An 11,039-nucleotide genomic window follows, 5' to 3' on the forward strand; every position below is an offset into this window, starting at 1 on the left:
TCAAGGCTGTCAAATTAACATGCCTTTTCAGGCATTTGGTAGTATGCAAGGACTAATGGTTGAGTTGAAAATAAGCATGGAAGCACATTTCTTACATGTGCTTTGCATCTCAAAACTGATTTAATAAAGTTGTGACAAGACTTGTAAGTAGACTCAATGAATCATATCCTTTTTTTTTTTTTTTTTTTTTATTCTCTGTGGAGATGGGTTTCCGTAGCAAGTTCCACGTTCTCTGTATTTGGAATAGCAGTATCTTCATGGGACCGCACATTCACACTTGGTTATTTGACAGACTTTAAAAGATTCACATTTAAGTAGCTAACATCTGGTCTACAGAAGCAGTGATGCCTGATGTGGTAATTCAAATCAAACCTCATACAAAGTTCTCAAATTGCTGCAATTGTTCCAAGAGCTGTTACCATGTGACCACCTCTGTGCTACAGTACTTCATCTTGAAGTTGAATATATGAACAAGAATGATTTGTATAATTTTACTAGGTCTAACATTGATTTGCTAGGGGGAAAAAATTGCAGACCCATTTTTACTGCACTAAGCCCCGCCCACTTCCTACCACGCTGCATTCTATTAGCTCGTTCTATTCAAAGAAGACTGTGACGTCTGGGTTCCGTCATGAACATTGAGCGCTGAAGCGGCCTGCAGTCAATGAGACTCGGATGTACATGTGAATGGACGCTACAATTATTACATCTAATAGCTCGATGTTACAGTCTTCGCGAGGTCTATGTTTCCGCCGGCATCGATGTTTTCAATTGTAATCTTGCTCTCGTTCCTGGCTGTTTCGGCTGATGCGGATTTCTTTCAGTTCGACAGCATTTCAAATGTTTCTACCTATTATTTCAATTACATCTATTGCAATATTTGGGAAGGAGACTGTCAGCCACACCAGGATGATGCTAACCAACAAGGTAAAGATAGAATAGGCTATATATATGTATGTGTGTGTTTGTATAATAAAGATATATTTTAATATATGCTATAGTAAAATGTTTATAATAATATAAACATACAAAGACTATATATTATTTACATACAATTTAAAATTGGAAAGGATAACCAACATGTCATGCGTTATTCTTTCTCCAAATATTTTCATGAATGCGTTTAAAAAAAAAAAATCGAATAGAATGTATAAATTATATGATTCTGTGAAGCCATTGCTAATAATATATATATATATATATATATATATATATATAGTTAATAATAAAAAAATAATGCATTTTAAGTTGATTTGGATAAACTTTTGTCTCTCCTTAAGAATTGCACAAATAAAATGCTGTTTGTAATGATTGCAATTCATTAACTCACTGCAGGCTTATGTAACATGCTTCTCTTCTCAGTGCCTACTGGGGACATTTGGCCAGGGTTTCCCCAGTATTACACTGGCATGCTGACTGCTTGGTACTGCAGCCTGGGTCAGTGCTGTGATTCAGGAGACTGTAGGATTACAAATAATATCACAGGTACAGCCGGCCATCAACATCATGCATGCTTTATTTTATAAAAATATTCAGGTTTTACAATCATGGAAATCCTTGAAATATCAGAAGCTTTGAACAAAATTAATGGAAAAGTCTGAACAAAGTCTGTTTTTTCCTTGACATATGCTTATCAATGGATATTTCAGGATTGGAAAGAGATCTACAGATGAAGCTCCATGGGCAGCACCTGGCCCAGTCTGTGGTTCTGAAAGCCATTCAAGGTTTCATCAAAAACCCTGAGTCCAACAAACCACTGACTCTGTCTTTTCATGGCTGGTCTGGAACAGGCAAGAACTTTGTGGCCCGGATAGTAGCGGACAACCTCTACAGGGATGGTATAAAGAGTGAATGTGTGCGTTTGTTCATTGCCCCTTTCCACTTCGCTCACGAAAGATTGGTGGATGTGTACAAGGTGAGTAAAGTTTCAAAGGTTCACATCCACATGGCTGCCCAGGTCATTTGATCTGATTCAGCAGTCATTTGTTGATTTAGTTTAACTTTCACAAACAAATTATAAGTATGTGGTTACATTGTAATGTTGGACATTAGTATAATATTTGCTATTTGTACTATTATTCATCTGCTTGGATATATTTATCTTGAGAAAACTAAATGCAATGCAGTTCACGTAGCCAGGGGTCCTTTATTTGGGCTTCTAGGGAACATTTATTGGACGGCTGCCATTAAATGCCAAAGCTCTGGTATGATTATGCAATTTAACCTTGATATACTTGGATCGTTCAGTTAGAAAACCTGATTCAGCGAACAGAGAAATGACACTGTGTACAATTGATTGAGTTCTTTCCAAATTCTGAAATATGCACGTACTCGTGAATCCTGAACTTTACGATCAGTATTAGTATTTATGTGGGTTTGTTTGCGACCAGGGCCAGCTAAGAGAAGCCATTCGAGACATGGTTCTGAGATGCCCACAGACTCTCTTTATCTTTGATGAGGCAGAAAAGCTTCATCCCGGACTCATCGACGCCATAAAGCCCTATATGGACCACTATGATAATGTGGATGGGGTCAGCTATAGGAGAGCCATATTTCTGTTCTTAAGGTTGGTATTTTCTTAATAGATGGCTTCATACAGCCATAAGTTGTCAAGTGAACCAATTTGTGGTGGAGTTATTAAGCAATGTTTTCCTCTATACATACACTGTAAGTTTACTTACACAATGCATGCAGAATCTGAAAATGATCCAATTAAAAAAAACTAAAAACAAATGGCTTTTCCTTAATGTCATGCTGTAGCAATATCGGTGGGGGTGCCATCAATGAGGTGGCACTGGATTTCTGGCACTCGGGACAGAACAGGGAAGATATCGGCATGGAAGACTTAGAACATCTTCTGCGTGCTGAAGCCATGGAGGCAGAAGGCAGGAGAGATTCTTTTAAATTGCTAATTGTTTGACAATTGTCTCAGAGATGTTGCATATTTAAATTCATATATACATGCAGCTATACTGTATGCCTTTAGTCCCTTATAAATGTTATCATTCATGTTCTTAATGTACTTTTTACCTTTGCAGGAGGTTTCGCTCAGAGTGAGCTCATGTCAGGCCATCTGATTGACTTTTTTGTGCCATTCTTGCCGCTGGAGTACCGGCATGTGAAACTGTGTGCACGTGATGCATACGCAGCTCGTGGCCTCCAGCCGGAGGAGGGGACACTGGATGAGGTGGCTAAAGCCATGCTGTACGTTCCTAAAGAGGAGAAACTCTTCTCTGCACAGGGCTGCAAATCCATTCCTCAAAGGATCAATTTCTTCCTACCATAACGGAGCATAACATAAGATCAGCAAAATTAAAGAAACACAGAGTATACTTGAATGATGCAGAAATGACTGCTGATATCTGACATGAACATACAAACAATGCAGAAAAAACTTCATATACCGAGTTGCAACTCTATATCTTACACTCTGAGAGTCAGGACAGGGACAGGGAGAGGGGGTTTGCTTGTGACAAACCCTACTGAAATTATATTTTTAAGAACTTTTTATCTACATCTATCTGCTTCTCCCAAGCAATGTTACAGTTTAAAAAATGCACTTACAAAGCACACCTCTTAATCAAGCAAGCAAAACCAGTGTTTCATTATTTTTTTTTTACATTTACAGAGTTAAAGGGAAGTGCTGTTCACAACCATTTTTTTTTACACTCATAATATGTATTTCTGAGCAAAACAGGATGTTCGTTAGAATATTGTCAAATGAGTTTGTTCTTACAAACTAAAAATCAATTTTAAATGATTTTCGACCATATGCCACTAAGCAGATCCATTTTCTTTAACCTCGGGTATATATTTTAGTTGCTGTTTAAGAACTTTGCATATTTTGGACAATTCAATCAAAGTCTGAATTGAAGATCATATTTCAAGACTTACGTAACAATAAAAAAATATATATTGTATTTAATATATTTATTGTGTACTTTTTGTGTCATGTATATTTAAAGGTTACAATCTCTTTAAATGTTACAAAACTACCGTAGTTAATGTTGTATGTGGTTTTTGTTAATTGATATTTCAATTGTGAACACATTCTGATATAACAATATGAAAATGATTCGGTGTAGGGAAAGAAGCTGCTATTGAAAAGGTAGCTATGTGCTCTTGAAAAGGTAGATTATGAAGTTAGAAAAAAAGCGAGTGTTAAGCTTGACAAACGTGATACTGAAGGAATTGAGACTTGATGTAATGCACTTTTTTCACATAGGCCAGTATGCATTTTATCAATTTATCAGATCTGATTTGATTCACTGTATTCAGTTGTCAGGTAACATTCATCTTTGACTAATGCTCTGATAATGTTTACTGAAAGAACTAAACTGAAGTTGTGCTTGAACGTCACTAAAGGTCAGTGTTTGATGGATGAACCATTTTATGCCACCAGCTAAAATTCTAAACTTTTGTAAGGGCCTTGTCTACAAATAAAAATCAGCCAAAGTGATGCCAAACGGTGGGATTTTTTTTGTCAACAGAATTTTTTAAATGAAATTACTAAATATGCAGTTTTCTTCTTAGGGTTTGGCTTTGTTATTATTACTTGAGCAAGTTTGAATTCTGTATTTCCCTTTCCCATTGATAACACAGCGGGAATTGATATGGCTTTAATTAAATATTTTAGATCATATAATATATATACCACTGCCTGTTTTTCGAACAGGTTCATTGAACCGATTCGCGGAAATGAGTCTCCTCATCACTAGTGTCTGCCAAACGCGTGGTCAGCCGCAAATGATTTGATTGGCTGACCGGTGTGACGCACTGACCGGTCGTCTCCAGCTGCCGTCCAATCAGAGCCAGCCATCTGTTCCCAGTTTAGAGGCGAGACTTTGCGAAAGATAACAGCGCACAGTGATTTCTGCAGGCATGTGAAGATCCAAACAGAGCTCATTATATACATATTCAAGCCTCATATTTCGTGTTCAATAATTTCCATTATATTTTAATATTCTATTTCCCTTAAAAAGGGTTTATTTTACTGCAAAGATGACAGCATTATATCTACTGATTATGGCCGTGTCCTTCGCTTTAATAACTGCAGAATCAATTGTTTATTTCCGAGAGCAATTTGAAGACGGCGGTAAGTTTAAAGCATTTGTGTTTTTTATGCTTTTTGAATACCATTTACGCTTTCTGTGGCTTTTGAGCATGTGATGGAGTCACCATAGACTTGATTTTATCATATGCGACGGATTCACTGTATATATTTTTAATGTCTTGGGAACAAAGGTGTGTTGCATTCATTAAGTAATAACAATAATAATTTAAAATCTTAGTCTTGGTTTAGAATGTGGTTATCTTAAAAAAAACAAATAATCAAGACATCATGTATGAATGATGGAGCAAACGTCCTTGATTTAATCTGATATTACTCATAATAATGCGTATATACATGCTTAATGATAATGCTTTTAATTTCGTGTTCATGTCACATGCACATTTCAGATACCTGGAGGAGCCGATGGTTGGAATCCAAGCATAAATCAGACTACGGCAAGTTTGTGCTTTCTGCAGGCAAATTTTATGGTGATGCCGAGAAAGATAAGGGTGAGTGTTGCTTTACATATGTCATGCTCCAGATAATTGACACCAGTTTGTTTGAATGTGTGGTTTCCTCCGTTTTTCATTATTTTATGCACTGGGTAATACACCTGGGGAGGGGCTACTGTCTGTGACATCATTCCCTCTGCTCTTCTGAGCTGCAGGCATGTAACACAGTTTGATATTTACTGTTTCAAAACATTACAAAACCACGTGTACTCTAGGGCCCAGTTATCCTGGTACACACTAAATTTAGTCCCATTTTTGTGTAACTTTGTGCTTTGCTGAGGTTGAGGAATATAGAATGCCTTAAAGACAGTGTGAAATCAAAGTTATAAATATCTATAATTAAAATACATATTTGAGGCCATATGTATCGTATGTACTTTAAACAGATATTTTTTTCTTTGTTTCACAATCAAAATTAGCAGTCTTTCAAAAAAAAGGGCCAAAAATATTGATGATTTAGATTTTTCTCAAATATTTCTTGTTATACATTAAATGTTACATGTAGAATTTTAAGCTTGGACTTTATGAAATCGGTACCAGTAAAGAAGCTATTATAATGAAGTAAACATATGACATGTTTTGATGATTGAATGTGTTCCTCCTACTTTCTATCTTTTAACATTCATATTTGTTTTCATTGCCTTCAAATTGCACAAATTGGAGGACAAAGTTGGGTAGAAAGTGAAATAACAATTCTGTAAATAAAGAATTACAAGTTTTATTTTTAATTCAAATTATTCAATTTTTAATAATAAATATTTTTTTGGATTATTATATCTGATTAATAAAAGAAACAGCTGACAGAATAATTGATTATCAAAATAATCATTAATTGTAGCCTTACTCATCAGATGGTTTCCATGGGGATTTTAATAACTGAAAAGTTATTAAAAGTTGCTCCGATATCTTATCGTAAACTTGCAGGTCTTCAGACCAGTCAGGATGCTCATTTCTACGCGCTGTCATCCCGCTTTGCTGATTTCAGCAACAAGGATCAGCCCTTCGTGATCCAGTTCACTGTAAAACATGAGCAGAGCATTGACTGTGGTGGAGGCTACATCAAACTTTTCCCATCAGACCTCAAACAGGAAGATATGCATGGAGACTCCACATATAATATCATGTTTGGTGAGTATCTTAATAACCACTTAACTGACGAACATCTCAAATCTAAAGGGAAACTGGACATTAATTAGCATTTTATCACATCCAGGTCCTGACATCTGTGGCCCTGGCACTAAGAAAGTACATGTAATCTTCAATTACAAAGGCAAAAATCATTTGATCAACAAAGACATTAGATGCAAGGTAATCTTATTGTTAATTTATTTATTTATTGTCCCATAATGTACCACCAGTCCTACAAGTTCATATATCATGTATTTTATCATACAGGATGATGAATACACCCACTTATACACGTTAATTGTCAATCCTGACAACACTTATAAAGTCAAGATTGATAATAAGAAGGTTGAGTCTGGATCTTTGGAAGAAGACTGGGACTTCCTGCCTCCCAAAAAGATCAAAGATCCCGAAGCGAAAAAGCCTGAGGACTGGGACGAGAGGGAGAAGATCGAAGACCCTGATGACAAGAAACCAGAGGTAAGTTGTCAACTGTTCAGAAGACGTGATATAAAGTGCGTGCATCTGTAATAAAACGTCCCTCACATGGCCTGGGGGGTGAATAAGGTTTTATTTCTCGGGTTAACAAATCTTTTAAATGCTGTTCTAAAATAAAGTTTAAAATTATGTCTCAACTTCATGATATAATCTTTGTCTGTGTGTTTCTGGAGGACTGGGACAAACCCGAGAACATCCCTGATCCTGATGCCAAGAAGCCTGATGACTGGGACGATGAGATGGATGGGGAGTGGGAGCCGCCCATGGTCACCAATCCTGAATACAAGGTACTGACATTTCTTTAACTGTGGTTTCTTTAACGGACGTAGGGACCGATCTTTTCTTTCTATGGACTGTGACATACATCAGAGGAAAATGGTTTATCGTAGGTAATAAATGTAAGGAAGGGTAGTTCAGAAAGGGTGAAAGGGTGGGTTTATGCAGATGAAATGATTGGGGAAGCCTAGCGTACATCACCAGAGAGAAGTCTGTCATTTCTCTGGAAGATCTAGTTAGGAGACTAATTACAAAAATGAAACCTACAGACTACATGGATGAATCCTTTGCAATAAGATCAATAACATGCATTTAGAAAAAGTATAGGGTGAATATAAACTTCATGCTGGCTTTAATATTGAACAAAGATGCAGATAATACCTAAAAACATTGTTTTGTCATAATGAATACTGGGTGTGTTTGCTGTTTCCCAAATAAATTTTTTTATCTTTTCAAGGGTGAGTGGAAACCCCGCCAGATTGACAATCCTGCTTACAAAGGGAAATGGGTGCACCCTGAGATTGATAACCCGGAGTACACCGCTGACACCGAAATCTATAAATACGATAGCATCGGAGTGATTGGACTGGACCTGTGGCAGGTAGCAATTTGCTTTGTGTCTCATAGGGAGTTACAGTTTCCAAATATTTAATAACTGTTTAAACCATGTTTTAAACCACCTTTCCTTGTATTCATGTTTTTTTCTTAGGTGAAGTCTGGCACAATTTTTGACAACTTCCTCATTACCAACGACCCCAAACTGGCAGAAGAGGTTGGCAATGAAACTTGGGGTGCCACAAAGGTATGCTTCTTCTATTATTATCTCTCTGTCCTAAATTATTTTTCAATGAATTGTAGTTTTAAGTTTTTGTTCCTCTCAGGATGCTGAGAAGAAGATGAAGGAAAGTCAAGAAGAAGAAGAAAGAACGAAGCGTGAGGAAGAGGATAAGACAAGAAAGGAGGAAGCAAAGAATGAAAGGGAAGATGAAGATAAGGAAGAGGAAGAAGATGAGGAAGAGGAGGATGAAGAAGAAGGGGAGGAGGAGGAGGATGAAGAAGAGGGGACAGACTCTAAACTCAAAGATGAGTTGTAGATTTCAACAGGAACTTGTGATTGGGGTACAATGCAGAGAACTGGACTAATGCTGGACATTTCTTTTTGTTGTGTGTCGGATGATTCCGGCAGGATTTTTTTTTTTTGTCGTTCCACTACTACAAACCTATTTATAGATAAACTTTATTTCATAATTTTCATTTGCTCAGACACTAGAATAATTACCTCAAAAAACATGAACTTGATCTAGTTTGTTGATAATGTGGAGCAGTTTTGAGGTACTGTTGCCGCCATTTTTTTCCATATTTCACTTCTGTTACAGAATATACTGAGTTGTTTAGATGGATGCCATCTACAGCATTTTGGCTTGACAGAGTTTTACGTTTGTGTGTGTGTGTGGGTGTGTGTGTGTGTTGGGTTTGCAAGAGAGTCCTCACTTTATTGTATGTTTTGTTTTAACCCAAACCTCAAATTCATAACCTCTTACTCGCTCTTAATGTCAATCTATCAGTGACCAGGTTAAAATCTTCGTTGTGTTTTTTCTAAACAGACTCTGGTTCTCACAAGCTGATACAGTTTTGATCTGGCCTTCCTCAATCAGCAAATTCTGACACCTGGTTTCCCAAAAGTTGAAATTAAAAATCTCCACATATGACTGATTGAATATTTTGGGAAAGTAAACTTATATTAACCATGTTTAGACATGACTACAGTTGCCACAAAACTCTTGTGTGTGTTTGCTTTGGTGTACTGAATTGCTGATTGATTTAATTTGGCAAATGTAATAATCAGGCCCTTAATCTGTGGAGTGTGGAAAAATGGAAAGTTTGTGAGATTTCAAGGGTGTTACGAGGAAAGTTCCATAGCTTTTCTAGAAACACTTCTGCTCTCCAACAGAGATTTCAGAGCAATCATGAATATTGCACTGCTGTACTGCTTCAGTCAGATACTTCTCCCAATAAAATAGATTGTGACTTTTTTTTTTTTTTAAGATATATTTTGTACTTTTTGTGTTTGAAGGACATTCCTTGACATATTTAGAAGAAAAGCTCTGGTATGAAGGTTGCTGACAAATAATAAAAATACAAAAAGAGTAATTTACCCAAGTCTTCTGACTAGTTTTTGAGGGCATTAACTAAATAAATTATTCCCAGCACATGTATTCTCAAAGTGGCATGTCCTCTATTCCAGGGATTCCTAGTGTTTTTTATATTTTTTCTTTGTCTGCTGAGTCAATAGCCGGGTTTCCATCCAAAGCTGCAAAGTTTACTTTGAAAGGGTGAAAGGCAGACAGCTCCAACACCTCCGATGTGAAGAGATGCATTTAGGTATAAAAGCCGGATTAGGCTTAAGGGAAACATTATCTCCACTAAGAAAGAATTTAGTGCACGACGAATGCACAGAGAGTGCATGTAACTCCTTGACACCTTTAGCTGATGCCATTGCCAAGAGCAAAGCTGTCTTGAAGGACAACAGCTTTAGGCAAATACTTCCCAGGGGCTCAAAAGGATATTGAGACAGAATCTCCAGCACCATGGAGAGGTCCCATTCAGGAACCGTTCTCCTGATGACTGGCAAAAAGCCAAATGGTATAATTCATAGAAAACTAAATCGAAATAGCCGCCTGGTAGACCTTAGTAGTTGAAAAGGAAGAGCCTTTATACATAAGGTCTTGTAGAAAACACAAAATATCATCAGCTGAACCCCAATATAGTGTGAGACCACACCCATCACACCTCCTTTTAAACACTTGCCACTTACAACCATATAAAGACTGTGTACAGTATAAATGGCCCTGGCATTCTGTATAGTAGCAACTATACTCAAGGGAATCCCTAGTGTGTTTAAGTTTGTCCTCTTATGGGCCAGGCCCAGAGAGCCACCCTGTCTGGGTGTGGAAGATAAATCTCCCCAAGCTTGAGATAGGTCTGTGTGTAGGGGGAGGCGCCACGGCTGGGCAAATATAACAGAGGGATTATCTCTCTCCCCCTCTGTAAAAATTGCATTCTGGGCCCCTCTCCCTTGTTGGGCCCTTGGAATCATCCTAACATTCTGAAACTGTATTTCCACAAAATGTTTGTTCAACACTCGGAGGTCCAAAATGGGGTGGATAGAACTGTCCCAGGAAATAACGAGAATAAAATCCCTGATTTATCAGAATGTGAGCGGCATCCCATTGTAAATATCCCTTTCCTGGTCAGTGGTGCCCTGTGGAGCCGGCCACTCAATGTTGAGGTGAGCGGCTGCTTGTTCAGTGCATGTCCAGGAGGATGGACCAGGGGTAAGACCACAGGGGCTTTATCCTGGGGAACGCCAGAGGGAGGTATGGCCTCTTCATCCTCTGAAACCCTGAGAAGACCTGCATCGTCGTCATCATCATCATCATCATCGCCAGGGCATTACCAGACATTGGCTGCATGCTTCTGTCTGTCTAGCCAGACTTGGTCAGTTACAGATGCCCTTCCCATTGGTTGATCTCTAACCTAAGATGATGAAAGAGAACACAATAAATATGATAATT

General features: G+C 37.7%; 2 protein-coding genes across 2 annotated transcripts; both read left to right on the top strand.

Annotated features, from left to right (window-relative positions):
- Positions 1 to 608: 608 nt before the first annotated feature.
- On the top strand, positions 609 to 4,466 carry LOC128018835 (torsin-1A). Its single transcript, XM_052604647.1, has 6 exons — positions 609 to 927; positions 1,363 to 1,485; positions 1,650 to 1,915; positions 2,391 to 2,566; positions 2,761 to 2,885; positions 3,039 to 4,466. Exons 1-6 carry the CDS (start codon positions 744 to 746, stop codon positions 3,284 to 3,286), a joined length of 1,122 nt encoding a protein of 373 aa, XP_052460607.1. The 5' UTR covers positions 609 to 743; the 3' UTR covers positions 3,287 to 4,466.
- Positions 4,467 to 4,825: 359 nt separating this feature from the next.
- Positions 4,826 to 9,497, top strand: LOC128018834 (calreticulin). The gene is made up of 9 exons (XM_052604645.1): positions 4,826 to 5,095; positions 5,461 to 5,562; positions 6,490 to 6,693; positions 6,779 to 6,873; positions 6,961 to 7,170; positions 7,362 to 7,475; positions 7,922 to 8,065; positions 8,174 to 8,266; positions 8,346 to 9,497. Exons 1-9 carry the CDS (start codon positions 5,002 to 5,004, stop codon positions 8,556 to 8,558), a joined length of 1,269 nt encoding a protein of 422 aa, XP_052460605.1. The 5' UTR covers positions 4,826 to 5,001; the 3' UTR covers positions 8,559 to 9,497.
- Positions 9,498 to 11,039: the final 1,542 nt, after the last annotated feature.

Source organism: Carassius gibelio, chromosome A8, assembly GCF_023724105.1.
Source record: "Carassius gibelio isolate Cgi1373 ecotype wild population from Czech Republic chromosome A8, carGib1.2-hapl.c, whole genome shotgun sequence".
Lineage (NCBI taxonomy): Eukaryota > Metazoa > Chordata > Actinopteri > Cypriniformes > Cyprinidae > Carassius > Carassius gibelio.